Below are 27,222 nucleotides of genomic sequence, written 5' to 3' on the forward strand. Positions count from 1 at the left end.
AATCTCCTCCTTCATCAGTAGATGGTGAACAAAATTTCTCGTTAAGAATCCCTATTTCACCTATGATTCCGCTGCTAAGATGTTGTGATGCATCCACAAACATCTCAGGACCCGCCTCTGAATCATATAAAAAGACTCAACCCGTTTGGCTCTCGATAACTCATAGCCTCGATCCATTTCCAAACACTCATAGCGCGGTCATCCCGATCTGCTTCCAAACAATCATAACGAGGACATCCCGATCCGCTTCCAAAACTTATAGCGCGGTCATCCCGATCCGCTTCCGACAATTCATAGCGCGGTCATCCCGATCCGCTTCCAAACACTCATAGCGCGGTCATCCCGATCCGCTTCCAAACACTCATAGCGAGATACTTTCGATCTCTCTTCTAACAATTTGCATTTACTTATTATCATATTAGTAGGAAATCCTTATCTAAAGTTCTGCTTCTTCATATGTTAAATTAAATAATCATTTTTGTCCTGTACGCAGTGGTGAGACAACAGTTCAAATGGCTATCAGTGCAGAACCATTCTGTCTAGCATTCAATCAAAAATTAGTTCAAACAATTCATCTTACCGTTAGCATTCATTGTAATGAAACATATATTCTGTTCAACTAACTATGGCGGCCAAAGCGCCTCAGTATTTATTGGTTAGCATAAAAATCAAAACTTCCAGCTCTGCAGAAAACAGGAAGTCTGCTAATGCCAAACTTTGTCCAACTAATATTAAGTATTTGACTCAGCACAAAGCAGAGTATTGCGCTTTGACTATCCATCCTATGTTAGTAGCCACAACTGCGACAACGGCATAAACCAAAACAATGTATGTAACCGGAACCACAAAAAAAAATCTACTAAGTTAGAGTTCTCTCGATGTAACCTATTTTTCTCTCTCCGTTTATGGCTCAGACCTCTTGGTCCATATAGAAATGTTACCTTTTTGCTAAAGAAGTCCAACCAACAACCCAAACTAAGTAAATTCAAAACTAGGCAGTTTGTATCGAAACATTTCCATTTAAAAATGTCGAAAATTAGGCACGTTTAATTCTAGAATTATTTTTCTCCTTAAACAACTCGAAAAATGTGTGAGCTCCTCTTCTACAACCGGCTCCAGTTGCAATTCACATTGATAAACGTACGGGAGCATGCACGGTGACGTCTCTTTTTATCTCTTTTACTCCTTGGACGTCTGTCCATGTTCATGTAAACAATGCCCTCAAAATTTTGAGGGCAATGTTTACTATTTGTATGGAAATGTGTGAGGTTATGTTTGTAGTGCAAGCCTCTACACGAAAAGCACACCAGTCCAAACCAACGTCCAAACGGAACCCCAAAGCCCTACTGACTTGACAGGTTTCCCGCATGACCGGGACGACAACAAACCGATCCTCCCGCTTTCACAGTCGCTATTGAGCGACAAAAAATCAACTTACCACCAAACTAAACTGAATGAAGACGCTGCAGCCGTAAGACCGACATCGACCAAATTTTACTCCTGTGACACACGCGAAACAATTTCCGTTAAAAACAACTTACTTTTAGTGCGCCATGGTCGATTCCTCCACCACACCAATTGTGAAAAAGAATCCGGAAAACTGCCGGAAAATCGGCAGTCTGGCAGGATCGCCAATGTGCGGTTTGGGTACTGAGGAATCGACAATAGCGCACAGGCTCACACGATCCAAGTGGACTTGTCCTGCTGCTGGCTGCTGTCTCGATCGCGCGGGCTCGCTCAGGCTTGCGTGACACCACTGTGTGTAGAGCGGGATGTGCTGCCGTGCATGTGTGTAGAGTGGGATAGGTGCACGCATTCTGACAGATGCAATTGGCAGTGCTGCCGAATTACATGCGACACCCACACAAGTACGGAGAGAATTTGCTTTTAATTTTCGTTCGTTTTGAGATTTGGACTATTTCGGTTACAGTTTCGTTGGCGAGAGACAGAAGGGCGAACAGGACGGTCGAGGAATATCCGCCATTGCTCTGTTGCTATTAAGATGGTAATCTCAGATTCTACTTCTTATTATGGAACAAAAACGTATCATTTTGTATGCTCACTTGCAGTGCACATGCTGATTGTTTTTCAGCCTCTACTGTGCGTTAGAAATCGAGATTATTATCTTCAAAATCGCGAGGCAGAGAGAGATGGAAGATAGGAAAATTAACTCGGCGTCCCGTATCACCTTAGAAGTGAGTAAGATTGGGTGATCGGGTAATCGATTTTTGAATCTGGTAGATTCCAGACCCTGCCCTGAGTGCCTCTCTCGGGTTAGTCGGGTTTTGACATACGATACTGGCATCCTTGTTGTCTGCAGGGTTGGCTCTTAAGTCAGTGTTGGAGATGATGATCTATTGGAAACCCTCTCACTTTACATAGTGTACATATGAGCTCACATGAGTGAGAATCGTATATGTTGACATAAAGCAATGTAATATGTAATAACAGTGAAAGAGCTGGTGTTTGACTGTGAATGCAGTGCCAAATACTTCCAGGAAGTGAACAGTCAGTCTCTAGTTACAAAGGTATCATTTTTGATATCGCTGCTCGGATAATCAATAATGGGGGGCGGTGGCCATGTAGGTAGTGGTAGTGAAAATTGTGCGGGAAATTACGCTTCTTCTTTTTTAGCTCCAGATAGTTGTCCCGCTGGTACACGCATATTGCCCCCACTTTTGTACGCATTGGGCACTTTTGTTGCACCTCATGGCAGAATTTGTGTTGTTTACTTGCTATAGCTAGATGCTACTGCTCTGTGCTGTTGATATAGTCCGCGGTTTTGATCGAAATCAGAAGCAATTGATTTTCGGGTTAACTTTCCGCTGGTGTTAAACCTCTTTCGCCGACGTGGATGACAAAATAGAAAGCTTTCGAACGAGAAAACAAACGTTTTCAACGAAGTTTGGATTGCTTTCTGCAGTGCCGTAAGCTATCGTGTAACGTATTTTTGCTGTCTATATTGCCCATATTGCCATTGTTCGTGCTGTTCATACACCATCATATTGAGCGCCAAGCCATCTGCCGTCGAGTAGAAGAAACTCCCAAGTAACAATTCCATCGCTGATTGGTTTTGTTTAATTTTTATTATTGTTTTATTACAGCAATAATTAAAACTCACAATTTTATGACTGCTTTTATGAAAACCATTAAAAAAATGTTTTATAGTATACTTGAAGATATCCATAAAGACAGATTTTAAGAGAAAACAAAACTTTCCGATATGTAAACCTTCTGGCAATCATTATTACCGCAATAAAACTGTTAAAACTCTCAACAGATGGCGATCCGTTCGATTAGTAGCGACATCTGTTGGTGGAAAAGCAGAAACTACGACACTGCTAGGTTTATTGCGGTCATCATAAAAGTAAACTTGCTTTCGTTTTATTTTCGCTGATTATGGTCGGCGCCATATTGAAGAATTAGCTTACGTGAATGAAAAATAGTTCTTTCTGCTTAAATTAGCAATGATGTGGTAGTTTGCCACCATTTTCATAACATGCTCACATAAATAATCTCTCTCTGCTGAATTTTCTTGTGATTCGGGATAGTTTTACTAAATTCACAAATTAATTTATTTAATTCCAAGATGATAATATTCACTATTTTCGAAGCGCATTAATTTTATGATTCTGCAATCCCAATATTCACGGTAAATTCGAATGCGCAGAAGCCTACCAGCACAATAACTACTAAAATACTACTTTGAAATAATCGCTTTCTACTTACGAATGATGTATCCTCCTGAACTTTACGTGCCATCGAAGAAGCTTCTCTGCATCTTGAGCTGTCATAGTTTTTGTTGAAAAAAAAAAACAACAACAATCGAGAATGGGAAATATTTCAACTAGGTTTTAAAACGGGTTAATTGCTACTCTTAATGCGGTTTGCAAAACCTCTCCGAGAGTGGTCCACTTAGCCGGAAGATGCTCTTAAAGAGGTTATCAAGAGGTTTTGATGTATGATTCAGTTTTATTGCCAGTTTTATAAAATTGGTCATGAAGATCTCTTTTAGAGCCGAACAAAACTTAAAATGTTACTTGGGCTGAGCTGCAACCGAATAGGGATTACGATACCGCATTATGGTTCTTTCAACTTGTCATCAGTGTAAAGATACAATCTCTTGCAATGATCCTGTGGTTACCTGCAGCGAATGTGAAAATGCGCTTCTGTTTCATGTAGTGTGCGTAGGATTGTCAGTAGCGGAAGGGATCGCATGTATGAATCCGAATATTCTTTGGATAGGCAACAAATGCCGCCGAGCCAAGGAGGAACGCAGATCTACTAAAAATGCGAGTACCGTTGATAGTGCAACCACCAGTGAAGTGGCTGAGTTTAAACTGGAAATGGAAAAATGAAGGAAGTGCTGGTTGATCCAAGTCGTACACAGCAAAAAAAAATCTTGTGATATCACATCACTTTCGCTGCACATCAGTCGCATCGTAAAAATGATGTACAAATTACAACCATTCCACACAACAAATTAGACGCCGTAGCTTGAAAGTGAGTCTAGCAATCGCTAGAACCGGAACGATCGATGAATCATATATAAGTAAAATATTGGCATGGATTCGTACACAGATCCGTTGATTGTGAGGCATATCCCTTACCTCTCGGCTATTTCACCGAGTTAGATGGTGGGTTATAAATATGATACTGTTTCTAGATATCTGCTAGAATAGATTTGTTGACACTTTCCGGTGCCAACTACGGTGCACATGGTAAGTGTGATAATTGTTGGAAAACGATGTTTCCGCGTGAGATTACGTTCGGAAATGGATACATCGCCAGAAATTACGCGCCTGGAAATAACAAAATTATTTGCTGTGTAAATTCGACAATTTGAACGCATCCTCATCACATTTGGGACAAAGTGGCGATAGTAATCAATGCGTGTTAAACTCATCCCTTTTAACGTCCACAAGGCTTGATCACTCCATCCAACCTCAAGGATTCTCCAAGACGGCATTATTCGTATCTTATATAGCTCCCGATGTGACCAACGAAGAATTTAAGCAAATGGTCGAAGAAACTGTTGGATCGGAAAATATAGTTTCGCTCAAATGTTTGATACCAGCGTGGAAAATAAAAGCGAGTTTGGACTACATCTCCTACAAAGTCGTCGTCAACATCAAACATGGAACTGCGTCACATGCTGTCCACTGGCCAAATGGAGTGCGGTGCAGAGAGTTTGTCAACCGATTCAATGAATCGTGGTGACCACCTCCTCGCATCGTGTAAATTAATAATGTGTTAGAAAGTGTGATTTTTTTTTAATTTTTTCGTTGTCGAATGTTTGTTTTCATGTAATGTTTCATAATTAATGCATTTGTTTAATGTAGTACTACTCCTATCAACAACATTGGGGCAACATTATGCCTTTTGATGTAAACAAATAAATAAATAAATAAATGTAACTCCACCGCATAAAAGTAAGTATAACGCGGTCCTAAGTTTCATTATAGATACACATTCCTTTCGTGGGAGGACAACTTGTTCATAACAATTTACTGACGGGAAATTTAAACCAATAATTGAGCATGTTGTGCTGCATTCTGCTATAGGGGCTGGTCATTGATAGTATACATCTTTTTAGTTCCATCTATATAGTCATTGGCAAAGGTAAGTTGGAATATCTGCAATTATTGGAGCGGACCTGGTGTGATGGTTGAACCATGTGACTATCACGCCGAGCACCTGGGATCACATCCCACTCCCGAACAACTCACAAAATTTGAGTTCTTCCTTCGGAAGGGAAGTAAAGCGTGGGTCCCGAGATGAACTAGCCTAGGGCTAAAAATCTCGTTAATACAGATAAAAAAATCTTCAATTATTGGCTATTTTCCATCAGATATGACGGGAATTAGCGCATACGACGAAGTAAATTTCTACCCTACTGATCAATCATAATCACGAAAAAGGTTCGTACTTACTTGGAATGCTCCAGAAAGCCCCCCTGAGCTCCTTCGCTTAGACTCCACTGCTGTAATCTGAAACCCCCTGTTACCGAACAGTAACATTTTGTTTGTAATATTTTGATGTGGGACGGTAGGGCTTAATAATGTTCAATTCATAAACGAATTATTTGAATTGTGTGGTGGAGCGGGGGAAAAACCAACATGTTGGTAGCCAATGAACTCATGCACACTAAAGTTATCTGCAATGGTGCGGAAACGAATAATGAGTGTTCTCTACTTCGGGCCATGAGCGGGGATCTAAAGAAGGAAGGCCACGAAGCGCAACGAGGCAGTTAGTGTGCAGAGGTCGAAAGAGAAAGACCGAACAAGTGGTCCCGTCAATCTACGGGCGGGAGACCGCACGCCAGTCCTGGTCGGCTGCAGGTTAAGGACCAAGACCAACGTCGTTAACCACCAACTTTTATCGCCGAGAACGTCGGTGTCCTGCCGGAACCGACAAAATCCGTAGAGTGATCAGCCGGTAGACGGGGAGCACGACCAACAACAGTGTTTCCTATACCCGCCACATCACCCTGATCACCAGAATAAACAAATGTAAGTTAATTTCAACTAGATAGGCTTCCCACATCCAAAACTTCTTCACATCTGATACGCCCTGGGACCCGAGAGAAAAGAGGCCATGAATACCCACCTCGGAAGCGGTCGTGGCTGGGACCAGCCGCTTGGGGTATAAGTTAGTCCCCGTCTGGGACAACGAGAGCTCCCGGGGTCATAAGACGTTTCAAAGATCTCGAAACACCTTGAAATGCCTTGATACCTCTCAGAAAAATCATATGAGACTACCGTAAACTTCCCTTAAGCTTTACTGATGTCTCTTGCAACCCTTTGAAACTTCCTGAAATGCATTGAAACCCCTCAGATATTCCTCATCAATGCGGGGACTTGACTCAAAACTGACCGTTGTCCTGAACCTTCTGAGATCACTCAAAACATTTTGAAATTCCTTGAAACGATTTGAAACCCAACAATCCACCCGTAAACTTTCCTCAAACTCTACTGAAGCCCCCTGAAACTCCCTGAAATCCACGGAAACGCTTCGAAACCCAAGTAAAATTTTTTTGTCAAATAAAACAGAAGAGGTTCTTAACGCCATCATTAAATCAAAATAAAAGTTATGAGGTTTCATGGCGGTTCTTAAAAGCTCTACAAATAAAACTAGTCATCAATTTGTTGCTTGGGAATGCCTTAAAAAACCCACCCTCGAAGCTACATCTACATCATAATATATGGGTCAATTCTTCGTCAGCAAAAAATTGTTGATTAGTCGCACTCAATTTGAAAACCGTGTTTTTTAGGGGAAAATGAGGTAAAATCGACACTAGCACGTGGTTTCGGTGGATGAAACCATTCAATTCCTTGACCTTTTTCCTCTCGAAAATGGTGGACTTTTAAAAGAACTGTGGCCACTCCCGGGATACATATGGTAATTCAGCTGAAAATTTCAATAAAATGTGCGTATAAGACTTCATGGTCGCGCTGTTTTTATGTGATGTTCTGGTTTTAAGAAGGGTACTTCCATCGTGTCGTTCAATTTGTGCATCGCAACGGTTCGTGTTTTAATAATGCTTCTGGTGCCGTCGATTGAACCTGATCGTGATTTGCTTAGAGCTGTGCTCCACCTGAGATTTCATCGGATGAAGTGTACTTGAAGGTGAAAGATAAGCAGTGAAAACTGACATTATTTTTGATTTGGCGTTTTGGGAAACTATCAAGTGCAAGATCGATCGGCATTCAAAGTAGATTGGATGCATGCTTAGAAAAAGGTGTCACTGGTTTTGAATGCGGCTGTTCCGACAGTCAAGTTAAAAAAAAAGGTCCGTGATAGTGACAACACTATCTCTCGTGGCGTAGTGATCACACGTTTGCTTTATAAGCGGAAGGTCATGGATTCGATTCTCAGCCCAGGCACTAGTCACCTACAAAAATACCAAAGGTTTTATAAGTTGAACGCTTGCAGCGCGCAAAAGCGGCGAAAATCGAAAATTTAAGATTTCTGCATATTGCCAAGTTTTCCCATACAAACTTCAAGCTCGTTGAGCGTCCCTTTAATTGATTTCACTCAAATTATGAACGTATCTTTTGAGAGTACAAAACAGCTGATTGTGGTTGTAAGACTTGGCATTTTTTAAATGTTTCCAGATATGAGTGTACCACCATAATGAACAGGGACAAAAAAATGAAAGCAGCATAGAGCGAACCGGTTGGATAAAGTAGAATAGAATACATTTAGGCGCAGCCACAAAGTGTAAGTGCAGCTTTCAGTTGGAATTGGTCAGGTAGTGTCCTAATGGAAAAAGAGTGGCATGGTGAAGCGGACAAGATCAAAAAAAAAGTGACGAATGTAGTTGTTGATAATGACATTATCCAACTGAATCTACGACCTATTCACTTGGTTACCGATGACTTTGGTGAAATGTTCATTGCTCTTGTATGACGTTAAAGCTGATTAACAGTTGAGCATGGATAGTCGGATGAAATGAAAAGCACATCATATTGTTTCATAAAGTTTTATTTATCGAATTCCAAATTCCATACAGCTAAATATCCACAGGTTTACTCCATACAGCTATTTACCCAACCCATCCCCCGTTAGTGCCACATCGCCTCACCTCAATTTCACCCCAATCATCTTCAGTTTTTCTTTCTAATGGTAAATGCAATGTGTTTCTTGTGGGTGATCTGAATTAGTGGGTGAGTTGATCTGTGTTTCCGATTTCGGTAAAGAAATTATTTCCTCTCTGTGATCACTGGTCAAAATCTATACAAGTATTTCGTATATGTTACATATCACATCAAATATGCTCCTCTGCCTTTATCGGGGGTACTAAACACTCATCTTAAACAGCTAATTCTATGAGGCGCATGTCTTCTGTATTCTTGACGTTTAAATATTCTGATTTGAATGGGGATCTCTACAAGGTATGGTACGTACAGAGGAGACAAATGTACACACCGGGTTTGCGAGTTATGACAGCGATTAGGACGATTTTGTTTCCCGATTTGGTGACTATATTTACAATTTAGACCCAATATGAACCGATTTAGTGTTTGCTTACGTGCATGACTGAAATCCTATCACGATGAGGTGTGAATTTTTCCGATCAGATCTATGGTGCAGATACAAAAGCTACCATTTGACGCCATTTTTCTGGTCTTCTGCTAATTGTGACGATGTTTACGAATACGTTACACAGGGACGATCGAATCATGAATGAGGGACAATTTCGAATCAGGGATCGCTGCCAATCAGGGATGTAAATGTTTTTGTTTTTCAGTACTGCCAATTTATTTTCATTTTGTTTTTTTTGTGGTTTTCTTAATCGTATCGTTTTATGCTGTTCACAGACTCACTATACACAAATTCCTTTTACAAATGTGAACTTTTCTCGTTTTACTTTAGTTTAAGAAATAATTGAATTGTTTCTTTTTTGTATTCATGTCATGAAGAATACTTATTTTCTCATATTTCACATCTGGATAAAACTAAACTATACGATGGCTTTTGTTCCTTAAAGTTCTCAAAAACAATTGCAACTAAGCGCTATGGCACGTTCTGCTGACGTAGATGAAGATTTTTTGGCACCTTTCGTGAGTCCGAAACTTTGTTTACTGAGTAATTTTCAACTGTTCAAACAAAGAAGAATGTGGGAAAGTTAGATAAACGTAAATCGATCAATTTCATACAACTAGTACTATATTGTTTGCTCATTATAAAATGTGTTAGCATCATTTGTTTTATAACTCTTATACTTAATTTCATAGGAACTTTGGTTGCATCATTTCTAACTTAATCAAAAACTATTAGAAAGTACGGTTTCGCAGCTGCTCTAATTGAACTAATAAAGTGATGAATATTTTGTGCTCTTAAAATAAATAGCAACTTCTTTCTCTCAATCAATAAATTTCACTAAAATTTCCATAAAAAAGTTTTTCAAAGTTCAAGCAAAACTAAACTATGTTCAAAACAAATGGCACGTGTTTGTAACGAAACTAAATCCGCGTTTATTGAACCGAAAAACAAAGACCCTGCTTACGAGCTTTCCATTTTGAAATTTTTCGACATCATTCGTACCGTGTTCTTGAGGGCTTGCCGCTTGTTGCAGAACCAGATCCGGATCACCTCACGCTCGTAACCGAGCTGATGGGCCAGCCCGGTGATTTCCGTTCCTGGAAGAGATAAGATCAAATGGAAAATTAATGGTTGTTGTGCAGAGGGGGATGATGAACTTTTTGATAATCCCTATGTTAACATTCACCAAGAGAAGTTCACATTCTTAGGACGCTGAAACCTCTTTTTACGCAAACTAAAAAACGGTTGGTGTGTAAATTGAATAAGAGTGTAATAGTAGTTTACGCAACAAGGTGCAGATTGAAGATTTTTACAGCACGAGTCGTACATTTATCCAACGAGGCTTGCGGAGTTGGATAATTACGACGAGTGCTGTAAAAATCGAGTTCTGCACCGAGTTGCAAATCAATTTCAGGAGTCAAGGCCTAATGAAATTTGGGGGCCTTACACAGAAGTCCAATTTTGAGAAAAGCTGTCAGAAATTAAATTTTTGAACAAGTCTTTAATGAGTCACAGTACATCGATCATTCACCTATAGTAACAGTGGCATTGATTAGCTTTAAAATAATTTGGAAACATTGATTTTGTATCTTATTGCATCTTATAGCTGCTGATCGAAAAATTTATGAATTTTTGATAAAGAACACATGCGAGTTCAACCACTACAAAAGTATATTAATATAAGTAAATCAATTGCTTCCAAAAGCTCGTTCGTAAGTTCTTGTGTGAATCAGACATCTGCAATGGAGCAAAAGATCAAAATAACACTTTAGGCTTCAAAATTTATATTGTATGTCATTAGTAGAAGAAACTCTTACATTTCGACTTCGAATTGTCTTACAAATTACGCCCGGCTGCTGCACGCGGGTATATTCCGTTCAAATTCTCGTTCAAGTATGCAGAATTGATTAAGGAAAACTGCAGCTACCAAAACATTAACGCCATGATGATATGTACACTGTGGTGTATAATTTATCGGACAAACGCCGATTTCCATACAAAATGAACAAGTTTGAGATCCTGTAACTATGGTTTGCTTTGACGAATTGAGCTCAATTTTTGACACGCTCTGATTTACATTGATTTGATTTACGCCTTTGATTTACACGCGTTCTGCTGTCCAAACACTTTTGCACATTTTTCAACGCCTTGTCACGTCCAGGGCTGGAGACGAAAACATTTTGTACTTCGTACACGTAAAATGCAGCATATTTGTAGTTCCATGTCAAAAATTGAGCGCATTGAAAATGTTTGTCAGATAAATTATGCACCACAGTGTATGTTGTCAAATTGTATGGAAAACAGCCATTTTTTTACATTTTGTTCGAAGAAATGATGAAAATGTCAGAAATATCGATTCGAGAGCTAAATGATGTCCCAAAACATTCATTCAGGCTTAATCTAGCAGACTACTACGATTTAGGAATTTTTGTCAGGTATTTTTAAATCTGACCACTGTGCCTCGCGAAGTGCAAAGAAAATCTACGAGCGCCTTTTGGAGCTTTGGGTTCGAAGGTGGAGATAAGAAGGAGGGAATTGTTCTAAGAAGTTTCAAGACGATTCAAAGCATTCCTGTGCATTTCAAGGGATAAATACAAGCCATATTCGCCGTGGCCCATGTCGCACAAAGTAATTATTGGAGACACTGAAGAATCAGTGCTGAGCCAGAATTTTGTTCATAGTACTTCAAATGTTCACTAGCTTCGCTTGTGGAACCTTACCCAAATTCCTTCAATTGCTCTGAGTAATAATCATTTACATTTAAGTTATATTTTTCTAATTGAGGTACCCAAAAATAATTAACTTAAGATAACTCTACATGAATGAAAAAAATTCTTGAGTTATGGTTTCATAGTCCGCAGATGTAATCAGGGCAATTTTTATCTATAGATTGGTTGAGCCGACTGAAGCGTAACATATCCCGAGTTTACATCAACACATAAGTTACATTCATGACATAAGTCAGAGTTGGATGTTCTAAACACCGCAATCTGGGATGAAGTTGATCACTATTGAATCCACGTCCTACAACCGCAGAGAATGCTACTATTCTGATTAAATGGAAGAACTTCTGACGTAAATAAATTGTGTGAATTGTGTCAGATTTTACATACAAATATCAACTTTTTATGTGAATTTCATTTCGGTAAAAAGACTGTCCTTCAATACATCTCCTTCAATCAACGTCTTGCTGAAACTTTTATTCAATCATGGAACACTTATTAAACACAGCTTGGAGTTCAATTTCTCGAGGCGAATTTAATAGGTCCTAAGGTGGATTCAAGGACTTTAAGTTGCACTTCAGAAGCATTCCAGAGGGTTGGATCCGCTAAAACCCTGTACAATATCTCTGTGTTCTCCAAAAACACCCCCGAATGACCCTGAGATACTCAGGAACCCCTCAACTCCATGAAACCTCCTGAAACCCCCCTGGAACTGCCCCGAAACCCTGTGAGACTCTCTGAAATATCACGTAGACCTACCAAAACTTATCGGAAAACTCTTTACACTCCCTAAAACGCTCATGAGGCTCCCTGGAATCCCCTGGATCCCCCTGATCTTTCTTAAATGCCTTTGAGATCCCCTTAGATTTACTGGTACTTCCCTAAAAGTATGTGGGTCTCTTGAAACCACCCAGATATCCTTGAAGCGCCTTTGCCACCGGATACCTCCTGCGAACTCTTGGAACCAATTTCAAGCACCTAGAAACACTGAAACGCCTCTGAGACCAACTGAAACCCCCTGAAACCCTTCTGAACATCCCTTACTTCTTTTTTGGAGAAATGATGTTATACAGATACATTTGTATTGTACAGATTTTCGAGCATTCGTTCAGATTACGTTTTGTATGAAATACAAAATAGTGGAAAATTGCAGCCGTTGCTTTCGGAAGTTTCGGCTCCTTATGGGGGCAGGCATTCCAGCTTCTTATGGGTGCAATCAATAGGCTGTCGTTTATAGTAAGCTTATTTTTGTGCACTTTAAGAGGGTGTTAATAGGAAACTTAAAAGGGGTGTTGCAAGGGCGCTCCTGAAACGCTCCATGGGTTTTCAGGGGGTATCAAGAGATCTCAAGGGTACATCAAGAGGTTTCAGGGAGGTTCCAGTGAACTCCAGTGGGTATCAAGGAAGATTAAGGGGTCTTAGAAGCGTTTGAGCGGATATTAAAGGCGCTCAAAGTAGGCTCCATACGTTTCAGAGGGTCCCAGGGGCGTTTCAAGGCCCAGGGGTACTAGGAGGTCTTGGGGGCGTTTAACCCTTTGGAGCCGGATCACTTTGCCTTCACTGTCGCCACTTCGCTGGCCTCGAACATGTTTCTAATGCTCGGTTTCATTGCTGGGGTCATATTGACCCCTTCGGCTCCAAAGAATTAAGGCAGTCTCCAGGGCGCTGTAGGTGGTCCCAGGGAGTGTCAGGGAGATACCAAGAAATCTTAGGGGTGTTTCTAAAGGATCCCAATGAGTTTCAAGTGGTATCAGGAGGTTTTAAGGATGTTTTAAGGAAGGAGGCTCCTATGGGGCCTCAGGGGGTTCCAGAAGGCTCCAGAGAACTCATGGGCACTTCAGGGCATTTCGAGTGCTTTTCAGCGAGTCTCAGAAGGCTTTAGAGGGCTGCAGGGGCTCTTCAGGGGAGTTTCAGAGAAGGGATTTCATGAATTCTCGTAGGAGTTTAAGGGGGTCTCAGGGGTATTCCAGAGGTCCCAGAAGTTTTCAAGAGAGTACCTAGAGATCTCAGGGATCTTTCAGAGGGTCTAAGAAGCGGCCAGGAGATCTAAGTGGCGTTTTAGGTGATCTTAGGGACGTTCAGGTGATCTCAGAAGGGTTCCAGGGGACATCCGGAGAGTTTAAGGTGTCTTAGAGAGTCCTAAGAGGTATTTGAGGAGAACATGGGGCTAGGCACGTTTCATGAGGATTCAGGGGTGGTTTAGATCCTGGGGGCTTCACGGGAAGCACTGCAAGGTCTCAGGAAGTCAGGGCATTAGTGAGGGCTTCGAGGGTTCCAGGGAGTTAGGGAGGTTCGTGAAAGTCTTAAAGGTGTTTTAGGGGGTCTCAAGGGCGTATCAGGGGAACACGACGGGTTTCAGAGGAGAAGGGGTACTACGAGGTCGCAGAATCGTTTCAGGGAGTATCAGGGGAGTTCCACGGGTTCTCCAGAGCACTCTAGGGGGTGATAGTAGCGTTTGAGGGTGTCTCAAAGGGCTTCAGAGAGGTACTTGGAGGATTCAGCGGCGTCTCAGGGAGTATATGTCATAAACCCCTTAAAAGCTTCTGAAACCCATTGAAACATTTTTAAGTTTTTCATCTCTAACCTATGGTATACAAATAGGTTCCAGTGTATTAGTGTTGATCATAAGTATCCGAGATGATACAGCTCGTCAACCAAAAAGCTGCTTAAGGTGAAACTGGACGCATTTTCTCATTTTTTTTTGTATTTTATTTTCATTCAATAACGAAGCAATATTTTCAAAATCGGTTTTCATACACAGTTAGCAGAAGGATTAAGCTCTCTCCTGGATTTTTTAGGTGTGTGGCTTCGTGGTCGTGCGGCGAGTCCTAGTGTCAACAACCACTTAGTCGCACCTGTGAATACCGGGCAACTCACTGGAATAATCCGTTCCCAGCCATCTTAGCAAACTGCAGTAGAATCACTTGGCATAATACGGAACCTCACGGTGATGGCGTCTTGCTCCGCCAACAGTCCACTCGTCAATGAGGCAGCATCACACTGACGACGACCCCGTCATGGTGCTGGCTGTCACTGATGCTTGCTAGGGGAAATACACGCATGGGGAATGCTACTCAGCTTTGTTCATACCCCACATTCTCCCTCTTCTCCGAAAAAAAAAAGTTTTCTTACTAGCAGGCTTATTTTTACGCTCAAACCCTCAATTTCGTTCTCTTCATCCTTATGGCACCTATGCAAAAAGATACACTTCAAGATAGAAGAATTAAGACGAATGGCCACATTTACTTTTTTGTTTAGTAAACGCACTTTTATTAATATCGAACCTATATCATTTGATTGATAACTTGCAATGCTAACCGATCATCTATGGAGTTTTGCCGAGCTCCAATAAAAATAACTACAACACACGCAGTTGGGTGATGCGTCTTCTCTCCTTCAAGCGCTCGTCTCGTTATGTAGCCGGCCCTGTTTTTCTCTCACTCAAATCAATCGTTATTCACGATTGCGAAAATTCGACGCATTCAACGAAAACGAACATATTTTGTAAGAATTATTTGTCAAAAAAGAAAAAAACAAGAGATTAACGAATTTGAGATTTATCAGACTAAAGTTTCCGTATATCATACAACTCCATTTTCAATGCTTCAATGTGATGGTACAGATGGACCATATATAACACACAAATGTCCTTCATTATACGAAAATAGATTCTACAAAACGAGTTTGAAAGAGGTTCTACAACATATTTTCAGTAGATATGTTTTCATTGCGTACTTTGAATTTTAAACTGTTTTACGATATTCAATTTTTATGGGCGGATTTCATTACACATCCCTACATTTTCCTCACGCACAGCTTTCGGCAGTTATCATGCAACACCATTTCCATAGACGGGTTTCTTTACACATCGCTGCATTTTCCTGATGCAAACAATTTTCGGCAGTTTCTCAATAACGCCATTTCCTTGGACGGTTTTCATTACACGTCCCTGCATTTTCCTTATGCAGAAAAAAATGTCGGCGGTTATCCAACAACGCCTTCACCTTGGACGGTTTTCATTACACGTCCCTGCATTTTCTTTATGCAGAATAATTTTCAGCGGTTATTCAAAAATGCCGTTTCCTTGGACGGTTTTCATTACACGTCCCTGCATTTTCCTTATGCAGAAAAATTGTCGGCGGTTATCCAACAACGCCTTTACCTTGGACGGTTTTCACTACACGTCCCTGCATTTTGTTTATGCAGAATAATTTTCGGCGGTTATTCAAAAATGCCGTTTCCTTGGACGGTTTTCATTACACGTCCCTGCATTTTCCTTATGCAGAAAAATTTTCGGCGGTTCGATACGCCATTAATTTGCCCAACCAAAAACCCGAGCAAAAACCAATCCAACCAACCAACGCCGCGAGTATTTTACGACAACATTCACAATAGTCAAACACCTCTACCATCATGCACATCAACCTGTTTGCATTTACCGTTCAACCGAGCGACAACACGAGCATGTACGATCCGAGGAATCAACGAAAGCGCGACCATCCATGCCGAGCAAGAAGCATGGAGAAACATGAAGAAACATGCATGCAATCATCGACCGACCACCTATCCACAGCGTGCTACCAGTCGACAACAAAAATCAACCACGTCACCGCGCCTTTGTTCATGTGTTTGTGCTAGAACCAAGGCTAAAACAGAACGCGGTTGGAAAAAAAACTTTCCGCGCTCTAGCTTTCGTCAGGAACCGCAGAATTGCAACACCCACTTCACTGTGTTTGCAGCACCACCACACACTTCACACACCAAAACGATTTGTTTTCTCTCACTGTTTTTATGCCAAGTGATTCTACCTATTTTATGATTAACTTGTTATTGATTATGATGCACTCCTGGCAGGATCGCCAATGTGAATACCGGGCAACTCACTGGAATAATCCGTTCCCAGCCATCTTAGCAAACTGCAGTAGAATCACTTGGCATAATACGGAACCTCACGGTGATGGCGTCTTGCTCCGCCAACAGTCCACTCGTCAATGAGGCAGCATCACACTGACGACGACCCCGTCATGGTGCTGGCTGTCACTGATGCTTGCTAGGGGAAATACACGCATGGGGAATGCTACTCAGCTTTGTTCATACCCCACAGCACCGTGCTGAGGAGCGCGGGTTCGATTCCCCCCGCAGCTGTCAGGAAAAGTTTTTGGCTGTACCACACTGGGCTTTTAAATCCATTGTCTAGTGTCGTGCTTCCTTCCTTAAAATCGAAAACCATTTTCTACCTGAAAAAAAAAACAGGAGATACCTTGATCCTTCCTCTAACTGTGTACGAAAACCAATTTTGAAAATATTGCTTCATTATTTAAGGTGAATATATAACGAAGCCACACCTCGAATTTTCAAGAGCACAAATCTGAGAAACCAGAAGACGGATTGCGCTGAAAAGTTGATCGATTGGTCACCACCAGCGGGTCTCCAATCGATCAACTTTTCAGCGCAATCCGTCTTCTGGTGTCTCAGATTTGTGCTCTTAAAAATTCGAGGCGTGGCTTCGTTATATTCACCTTAATAAAAACCCAAAAAGTGAGAAAATGCTTTAAGTTTCGCCTCAAGGCAAAAAGTACCCTTCTATCAAAATCTTTGTTATTTTTTTTTTCTTCGGTTTCATTTCCGTTTGACGTTCAAAGTACTGCTCCTAAAACTGCTAGCAATAAATAAAGCACTTCTACCAGAAACTGTTTTCATGATGATGTTTTTCATGTTATTTGTTTTTTTATTGTGATATTTTCTACCTAACTTTTAAAAACGGTGCATGAAGAAAACCTAGTATTCTTTTACAAAATAAAAAATGGTAACTCGAAAGCATTTTGACGGATTGAAATTATGCGCCTGGAATTTTGAAAAACTTTTATGAAAAAAGAAATACATGGATAGTAATATTCGTCGCGGATCTATTTTAGTTGTCACATAGATTCAATTTTCTAAAACAATGCTTTTCATTTTTTTTTATTATTTTTCTGTAGAAAGGCATTTAACTTTTTTTTAATTTTCATTTTTCATCGCCTAACGAGAACGCCGAAAGAAACATTTTTTGTTTTCGATATCTTAACCTGAGTTTGCTTACAATTTCTTTGAAAAAATACTTTTTTTTACAGTGGTCCGTTCTTAAATAACAACAAATTTAAACAAATAAATGTAATATAATATTTGGACTTTGTAAAATGTTGTTCGAGACAGTCTGAAAGTTCACGTGTAAAAAATAATAATTACTAAAACAGTAAAAAATTTCATACATTTCATTGTTATTTCTTTTCTTTGAATTTGCTGTAGCCTGAAGTAAGGTTCAATGTACAAATTTCCCATGCCTCTGGAGCTGACCTACTGATACGGTTCGATGTAGGAATGTAGGCTAATAAATTTGTTTTTATTAGAAACTGCCGGGGGGACAAACGTCGTTTTGCCTGCCTACTGTGTTTTTTGACATGTAGCTCTGTTCAAAAATGCCCCGCAAAATGGAATTTCATACGTTGTCGGTGCGTTCCCGGTCGATTTTCTCAATTATTTTTTTTTTCGTACGAACACGTCGGAGTCCTGCACGAATGGAACACTGAAAGAATAGTGTAGATCCGTTGGCCCGTTCCCGAGTCTATTCGTGACATACAAACACCATTCCATTTTTATTTATATAGATTGTAGAATCTACTAATGGCTTCAGAAATCCCAAAAACTTTTTTTCTTGTGTTTTGGAAATCCATGAAAAACATTGGACTATCTTCTGTCTAGTGACACATTTTGAGACAAAAAGTCAACTTTCTACAGAAAAATAATGGAAAAAATTGAAGGGTCAGGTTTTTGGAAAATTGACTTTGTATGACATTTAACACAGAACCGTGATGAATATTACTCTTAGTGTATTAGTTTTTCTTTTCTAGTTCTAGTTCTTTTAAATATCCCTTGAACACCTTTGAAAGCACCATTACAATCGAACAAACTTTTTTCGAGTTTTTTTTTAAGATACCGTCGTTGGGGGTGAGAATGGGTCAAAAAAGGATACTCAAAGAATGTTTGATAAATAACAAATACAATTGAAGTCGGAATAACTTTTTATTCGGTATGTATACTCTTCTATCTGGTAATGGCAGTTTAGCAAGAAAGTATCACATTATTGCTTACTAAACTACAAATGATTGAAAATTGACCCAATCTCACCCCTTAGAGGGGGTGAGAATGGGTCAAAGTATTCGAAATCGCCTATCCAAGAATATAAGTTAATTTTATTGAACATATCTAGCAAAACTTCTTGAATTACATTGTAACCATGACGAATAAAAACTTATGTAATTTTAAAAGATGATTAATCCACCTAAAAGGGCTAATACAACTGAAAAAATGGTTGAAATTTGATAAAATTACGTTTGTATGCGCCATTTTTAGCCACCATCCTCATCCAATGTTTCAACCTCCATGAGAGGAGGGGGAGGATTAAAACGAGGGAGTGGCGCCTTGGAAGATCGACTGAAAAAAAAAACATGATATTTTTAGTATACTGCATAAGAAATGTTTAACCAAACCCGCTATAAACTCTTATGATCATTGGCAACTCCATCTCAAGATAGAGGGTCGTTTAAATATTATGTTACACAAAATTTCATATTATTAGACCCTCTCCCGCAATAACATTAAAGCGGATTTTTTTAAATAAATTTTGTATGAGTTCTAGTAGATTTATTCTTCTGTCCAAACGCATGGGTTTATTGTTATAAATGATTTTAGGCACTAAACGTATGAACACTCCCGCTTGCCACTTCTTCGACATATTTTCGAAGAAAAGTGGGCTTTTATGAAGATACGGTAAATATGGCACCACTCTAACGTCAAATGGGTACTGGATAACAAGTTGAATTTTGAGTTAAGGTTATGTGCACTCGATAACTTGCCTGACCCAATCTCACCCCCATTCTTAATATTTAGACATTGGGTCGAAAATATTGAAGTTTTGAATAAAAAGAGCGATGACAGCCCGCGTTTTTCATTGCATCAACCAGGTAATACCTACTGCTAATCAATTATAAGAAAATTTATGGTGAGGTACTCGTGTGAAACATTACGATAGAGGAATTTTTTCAGAGTGATTCACCAGTAGTTTCATCATATAAGTTTAGCCATAAATTTAACAAAAAAAAAACATTATTGCTAAACATCTTATTCTGCATCATGACGTGTGAAAACATCTCCTCTTTGAAATAGTATAAAGTTTTCAACATAAATTAGCGATAGTTGATGAGCTATTTCAAATTTTATGTTTCTGCGTTTTGACCCAATCTCACCCCCCAGACCCATTGTCACCCCTATCGACGGTAATCAGGGTTTCTTCATACGCCGTTTTCAAAAGTTTGGTGAGGAAAAATGTGTTGATAAAATTGCAAATGATTCACAAAATCCAGCATATGAACAAAATCTTCATCAAATTTAAAAAATATGGAGTTATAAATGGCATATTTTTTCATGTTTTTTGACTGGAAATGCTCTACATGTTCAAATACAGGGGATAGAGGCAAAATTTCCACTTAAAAAAATGGCCAACTATAACTAAAAAACTGGTCAGCTGTAACTTTTCGAAAATCTAAAATTGTCACTGTAAGTTGATGAACTCATTATGTATCAATGTTTCAAATTTGGAAACGATCGGGTTATGCTACATGCAGTTAGAAAGGTTCTAGAAAAAGGCATAATATTATTGCATTCGGTGAATTGAATCCGGAGATATAACAGTTCAATCTAGCTATTGGTTAATATTAGCTTTTTCTATAATATTTCTTACTTCATGTAGTAGGGTATCGCGCCACTTGGGCGGTGGCTTCTATATTCGTCTGTTTCCCACTATAACTCAGTCAATTTTGAACCAATTGGCTTGAAATGTTGTACACGGATAGATACTATATCTATCTCACCGCATTCCAAAAATTGTGTCAATTGATTAAAATTTGACTGAGTTATAGCGGAAAACAGACGAAAATAGAAGCCACCGCCCAAGTGGCGCGATTCCCTATAACCCGATCTTTTTCAAATTAGGAACATTGATACACAACTAGATGATCAAGTCACAGTGAATTTCTTTTTTTTTTCATTAGATTTTTTGATGCACGTTTCGAAAAGTTGCAGCTTTTTGACGATTTTTTGAAAGAGAAATTATTGCCAGCCCCGATAATTTTGTCTATCCCCTGTAGATTTATTTGGCTAGGTTGCATAAATTATTGCTGTTTGAAATTTTGAAGTAAAGTGGGCATAAATTGAGGTTTCAGTGTAGTCTGCGTATTTCACGTTCAACTTACCAGACGGGTGCGTATTCCGCTCGAAATGTCCATTTAACAATTCCAACGCTTGTGGCGTAAAAGACGTCCTTCGTTTCCGCTTCTTCGAAGGCTCCACCCCAATAAAGTCGGTCAAATGGTTCTGGCCCGATTTGAAGCGGGACGAATGACTGCAAAACAACAACACCACATGTCATTAATACACAGATGCAGTCGAATTTGAATAACAAAACAGTTGGCAATAAAACGCAGTAGTTATGCGCGATATTTGAATTAAAAGCAAGAAAACGCCTTCTTAGATCGAGACATACACACACAAATGCAAACAAACCAACGTACCTTTCCTCAGCCTCCTTCATCCAGCGCTCCAGAACCGGTTTGATCTTTTGGGCGCTTTTGGGAGTAATGTCTAGTTTTTCAAACCTTTGGTTATTCCAATTGTGGTGGATGGAAGATGATCGGTTAAGGGTAGCACGGGGTGCAAAACACCACGGATGTTCGTGTGACAGTGATTAGGATCATTATTACGTTTCGAGTGTGATTTTGGTGTTTATCAACAAATGAAAGGAAGAAAGAACAAGACGAAAATACATTAGGAGAAAAGGTCCAATCAAATGAGGAGTCGGTTTCGAGTCATCGAAGATTTTACAGTTTCCAATCAGAACGAAAAGCAAACAGTAGAGGTAAGAATTCAGTGAGAGGGTTTTGTCTTTAAATTTTGTATGAAACTAGGAATTTGCCAGGACATTGAGTATGGAAAAAAAATTTGATTTGAACAGTTTTGAAAAATGAACATTAAAACACATCAAACAAAAAAGCAAAACAATGCCCTGGCCAATTCTTGGATGATCAAAATAAAAAATAATGAAACATAATTGAAGCAAACCATGGAGTTAATCACACAATAAGTAGGCTTTGATTTGTCAAGTGTATTTTTTTCGCATGCAACAAAAAGTGAAACCCACCTGTTTGTATGAGCCATCACCAATGAAAATGTATTCGACATATATACCAATACAGAACACCTTCACATACTCACATGGTTTCTTAACCAAGAATAAGTTGGATTAAAGCCAAGCTACTAGATATTTCTATGATAAAACGTGATGCCAAGTGAAACAGAAAGCCAATAAAAGTAGTACAGACCAAAGTTCACACACACTGAACAAACAAACAAATGAAAATAAAAACAGCAACAACCATTTCCTCTACATAGTTGAAAGGATTAAGAATGGAAAACCCAAAAAAAAGTAAGAGTTGACAAAATACATACATTTGCTGCTGCTGCGACGAGAGCTGGGCTGCACAGTACATCTGGGCGGCGAGGGCGCTGCACGTTGGACCCCAAGTCAGGCGGGAAAATTTGCATTTTGGCACAGTGGCACACACAGAGAAAAGTAGGCGGCGGTGACCATGGTGATGATGCGGCGGGGGGCAGCAGGAACGGTGGTGACGTAGCAGTTTGCATTCGTAAAAACGGAAAATATCACGATGGAGCGAGAAGATATGATGTAGATACGTGTGTGATTTCGAATGCGGTGAAAACATGAGAAAACACAAATGTTGCCCGAATGAAAAAAAAAGAGAGATGAGCGAAAGAAAGAAAAACGATAAATTAATCCGCTAGTCCATTGATTATGAATAATGATTAACGTAAATGAAACATAAACAAGGAAGAACAATGTCCTGGCACCGTTTTCACTCATTCTGTCTCATTTTGTTGAGGTGTAATCCTTTTTCCGAATTTTTCTTTGCTTTCACCTGCGGCGTCTGTCCTACCCCTTCTCCTCCACCCCCTCACATTATTCAAAAATTATTCGCAGCCCGTAATTTGCGAACCTTGTGGTGATTTAATCAAAATGAGGACGACGAATAATATGCAAATTACAAGCGTGGCGCGCGGACGGGTTAGCAGGGGGTGAAGGCGTAGAACAAAGACACGGGAATCGAAACTTTCGAGCGAATTAAGAGCCGGATTGAGTGTTGGGTTGGTTGGTTGGTTGGGAAGGAGTAGAAAAACAAATGAAATTTTCACGGAACATTTACCTGCAGATGGCACTTTGGCTGTAGGCCGGTCCCTCGGTAACGGACAGGGCTTGGCCTACTTGGGTCTGTGTGAGGCCTAGCGAGAGCCGGCGCAGCTTGAAGGCCTTGGCAAACTCCTTGATGTCGTCCAGGTCGATCCCGTCGACGACGTTGCAGTTGGTTTGGTTGATTGTAAGTTCATCTGTTGAGATGGGACAAGTAGTTTTTTAGGTATTTAGTATAGTTTAACGGATATTGAAGTATTGCTTTCTGTATATTGTGTTTGTGTAGCTTGTATGGTGCCTATGCATAATAGTATTCTTATGTTTGAGGTGCAATTTATATTTTGCAAAGCTATTTTGTTGTTATTAATTTTTATATAAGACTTCAACATATTAATCCTGAAGGATGCAATTGCTGCAACCTGCCATTTCATTTTTTGTTTCCTTTTAGCGCTTTTGAGTCGGGGCAGCTTCATTGGTGTTTGTTGCTTCTGGGAATCCCTAAAGCAATTAAATCTGCGGTTTTTTTTTTCAACAATTCCTGATAAGGTTTTCTTCAAGGATTTTTTCAAGAATCCAGTAATTCCATGTAGCATTCTTTCAAAAACTCAATCTGTAGATTGATCGATGAATTCCATCTGGGATTCCACCAAGAATTCAGGTACCTCTAATGAAATTCCAACCAGAAAATCCTTCAAGAATTCTTTGTGGAGATTCCTCCAGAAACTCTTCCTGAGTATTCCTCCGTTTCAAAAAATTCTTGTAAGTATTTATCTGAGAATCCTGTAGTTTCACCTGCGAAATCATCTAGGAATCCCATTTGTCTCTTACTTCAGGTATGTCATCTGGGGATTTCTTCATTAATTCCTGCTGCGGTTGTCCATGCAACTCTTATGAGGATTTCTTCAAATTGTTCTTCAGACGATTACTAGGAGAATACGATTTTAAAATGTCTTGAAGAGCTTCTGAAGAATTCCCAGAGAAAACATCTAGGGAATTCTTTAAAAATACCTGGAAGATTCATGAAAACAATTTCCAATGGACGCTTACAAGAAACTCTTGGAAAACTTCCAGAAGGAACTTCTGGAGTATTTAAAAATACATCTAGGTGTATTTCCAGAAGTTATCCCAGGATTCCCCGACGAAAAACACTGCAGTAGACCTGTGCGCCGCCGCGCCACGCCGCCGCCGCCGACACTTTTTGTCCCACGCCGACGCCGACCAAGGTATCGGCGGCGCGCCATACGCCGCTGTTTGTCACGCCGCTGATTTTCATTTTTCGCGCCGATGTTCAATGCACAAACAAAATTAAGTTTACATAAAGTTGAGATAAAAAAAATGTCACGATCACTATCACAAGAGTTTGAAAACAATAATTGATTTCTCAACTCTTAGAACACACATTTACATCTCTCCAGAAGTTTCTTCAGAGATTCTTCCATATAGATTCAGTGATGCCTCCAAGAGATCCACCTGGGATTCCTCCAGAAAATTTTTCAGGGGTGCCTCCAGGATGATTTTTTTTTTCAGAAGATCTCTCAGGAAGATCTCGATTATAGTACCTTCAGAAATTCTTTCAGGAGAATTCAGGGATGCTTCCTAGAGATACATCAAAGATTCATCCAGGATATCCTTTAAGGATTCTCATAGGAGGTCCTTCAGAGATTAGTATGAAAGATCCTTCATGGATTCCTTCAGAAGCTCCATAAGGAATTCCTACAGGAGTTTCTTTAGGAACTAGTTCAGGAGTTTTCTTAGAGATTGCAGGAGGTCATTCAGAAATTTTTGGAATTTGTTCAAGAATCCCTCTAGAAATTTCTTCGGGGATTCCTCTAGGAATACCTTGGGGATGCCTCAAGAAAATTTTTCAGAGATTCTTTCAGGACTTTTTTTTTAAGAATTGCTCCAGAAGTTCCTTCAGTGATCTCTCCAGGAGTTTGTTCAGGGATTTCCTTAATAGCTCCAGGAAGATTCAGGGATGCCTCCACGTGTTCATTGGGAATACCTTCAGAAGTTCCCTAAGCTATTTCAACGGGAGTTTGTTCAGGTATCCTTCCAGAAGTCCATTTAAAGATTCTTGCAGGAGGATTCATAAATGCCACCTGAAGAATTATCAAAAATCCCGTGAGTAGTTTCTTCAGGAATTCCTGCAGGAGGTCTTAAGAAATTAGTTCCTGCAGAGATTCCTTCTGAAGTACCTTCAGCAATTCCTACAGGAGATCTTTCCAGGAATTCCATCAGAGATTCTTCCAGGAGTTTCAGGAATCCTTGCAAATGTTTCTTCAGAGATTCCTCCAGAATTTTTTTTTAGGGTTTCCTACAGAAGTTCCTACAGAAACCTCTATAGAAGTTCTACAGTGAAACTTAAACGAAGATCCAAGGATACCTCCAGGAGATTTCAGGGATTACCCCAGAAGTCAATAGAGGGATTCCCATATAAGATTTCTTTCCAAGATTCTTTCAGAATATTTTTAGGAGATTGCTCGAGAAGTTCCTTCGGTTATTCTTCCAGAAGTTCTTCCGGAGATCTCTCCTGGGGTTCTTTCAAATTGTAGGTTGAGATTGAGATTTTTCCAGGAAGATTCACGGATGCCTCCAGGAGTTACATCAGAGATTTCTCCAGAAGCTCAATCAAGAAGTCCTATAAGAGTTGCTTCAGGGTTTCTTGTAGGAGCTTCTTCAAGTATTCCCTAAGGATTATAATCAGGCATATCATCAGGATATTTTTGTGGGATCTTTCATGGAGTTTCTCCAATGATTCCTCAAGAATTTCCTTCTGGAGTTATTCCAAGAATTATTTAGAGAATACCTTCTGCAAATCCTTCCTACCGGAATTCCTTCAAGCATTCACAAGAGACGAATCAGCCAAGGGCTGAAAGTCTCAATAATAAACACAAATCAATCAATCAATTGAGCAAATCCCTGCAGGGATTTCTCCTGTAATTTCTTTGGGAATTCTTCCAGGAATTTCGTCGGGTATTCGGCATCGTACACAAATAACGTAACGCTATAGGGGGAGGGGCGAGTCTGGTTTAGCGTTACGAGCCATACAAAATAATTTTGGTTTTCATACAAAAAGCGTTACAAGGAGGGAGGGGGGGGGGGTCTGAAATCGCCGATTCTAGCGTTACGTAATTTGTGTACCATACCTGCCTGCTGGACTTCTTTCGGGGATTCCTCCTGAACTTTCTTCGAGGATTGCTTCTGAACTTTCTTCGAGAATTCCTCTTGAAATTACTTCGGCGATTCCTCCTAATATTCCGTCGGGAAATCCTCCTTAAATTTCTACGGGAATTATTCTTCGAATTTCTTCGAGGATTCCTCCAGGAATTATTTCGGATGTTGCTCTTGGTATTTCTGCGGGAAATCCTTCTAGAATTATTTCAGGGGTTTCCCATGGAATTCCTACGAGGATTTCTCCTGGATATTTTTCGTTGGTCCCTTCTAGAAACACTTTGATGATTTCTTCTCGAATTTCTTTAAAAAAAATCTAGAATTTCTTTGGGGATTCCTCCTGGACTCCCTTTATTAAATCCTCCTGGGATTTTTTCAAGGATTCCTCTTGATATTCCGTCGTGGATTCCTCCTGGGATTCTTTTGGTAATTCCTCTTAGATCTATTTCGGATTTTCATTAAATCAGATCATTAAATTCCTTCAAAAATACCTCATGGAATTACTTCAGGATTCCCCCTGGAATTCTTTCGGGATTTCCTTCTTGAATGTTTTCGGTGATTTCTCCTAGAATTCCCTCGGAAATTTCTCCTGATAATCGAAGATTCTTCCTAGAGTTCCTTCGTGGATTCCATTTTGAATTTCTTTGGAAATTCCTCTTGGACTTCCTACGGGGATTCCTCTAAGAATTCCATCGGGGTTTCCTCTTTGTGGAATCCGCTTGTGATTCCTTCGGAGATTCCTCCCGCAATTCCTTTGGAGGTGCCCTCTGGGATTTCTCCTATAATTTCTTCGAGGATTCTTTCTAGTTTTCCTTCGAAGATTCCTTCTAAAATTTAATTGGAGATTCCTCCTGATATTTTGTCGAGGATTACCGGAATTTCCTCATAAAATTCCATTGGTGATTTCTCTTCGAATTTCTCCGGAGATTCCTCCTAGAATTCCTTTGGGAGTCCTCCTTGAATTCCTGCAGGGTTTCCTCCTGG

The 27,222-nt window shown here is 39.9% G+C and overlaps 1 protein-coding gene across 5 annotated transcripts in view; it reads right to left on the minus strand.

The window, feature by feature from the left end:
- Positions 1 to 8,638: 8,638 nt before the first annotated feature.
- The window catches only part of LOC115254207 (protein nubbin), a 475,087-nt gene continuing 456,503 nt past the window's right edge, over positions 8,639 to 27,222 (minus strand). For 2 of the 5 annotated variants that reach the window (XM_062856661.1, XM_062856665.1), the window contains 5 exons: positions 23,084 to 23,264; positions 22,311 to 22,367; positions 21,377 to 21,460; positions 21,059 to 21,207; positions 8,639 to 10,145 (listed from right to left, as the gene is read on the minus strand). In XM_062856661.1, coding sequence (XP_062712645.1) covers positions 10,009 to 10,145; positions 21,059 to 21,207; positions 21,377 to 21,460; positions 22,311 to 22,367; positions 23,084 to 23,264 — 608 coding nt within the window. In that variant the 3' untranslated portion in view covers positions 8,639 to 10,008. The remainder of the gene's footprint in view (positions 10,146 to 21,058; positions 21,208 to 21,376; positions 21,461 to 22,310; positions 22,368 to 23,083; positions 23,265 to 27,222) is intronic. The other 3 variants (XM_062856662.1, XM_062856663.1, XM_062856664.1) reach the window with 3 other exon arrangements.

This window comes from Aedes albopictus, chromosome 3 (genome assembly GCF_035046485.1).
Source record: "Aedes albopictus strain Foshan chromosome 3, AalbF5, whole genome shotgun sequence".
NCBI classification, from domain to species: Eukaryota; Metazoa; Arthropoda; class Insecta; order Diptera; family Culicidae; genus Aedes; species Aedes albopictus.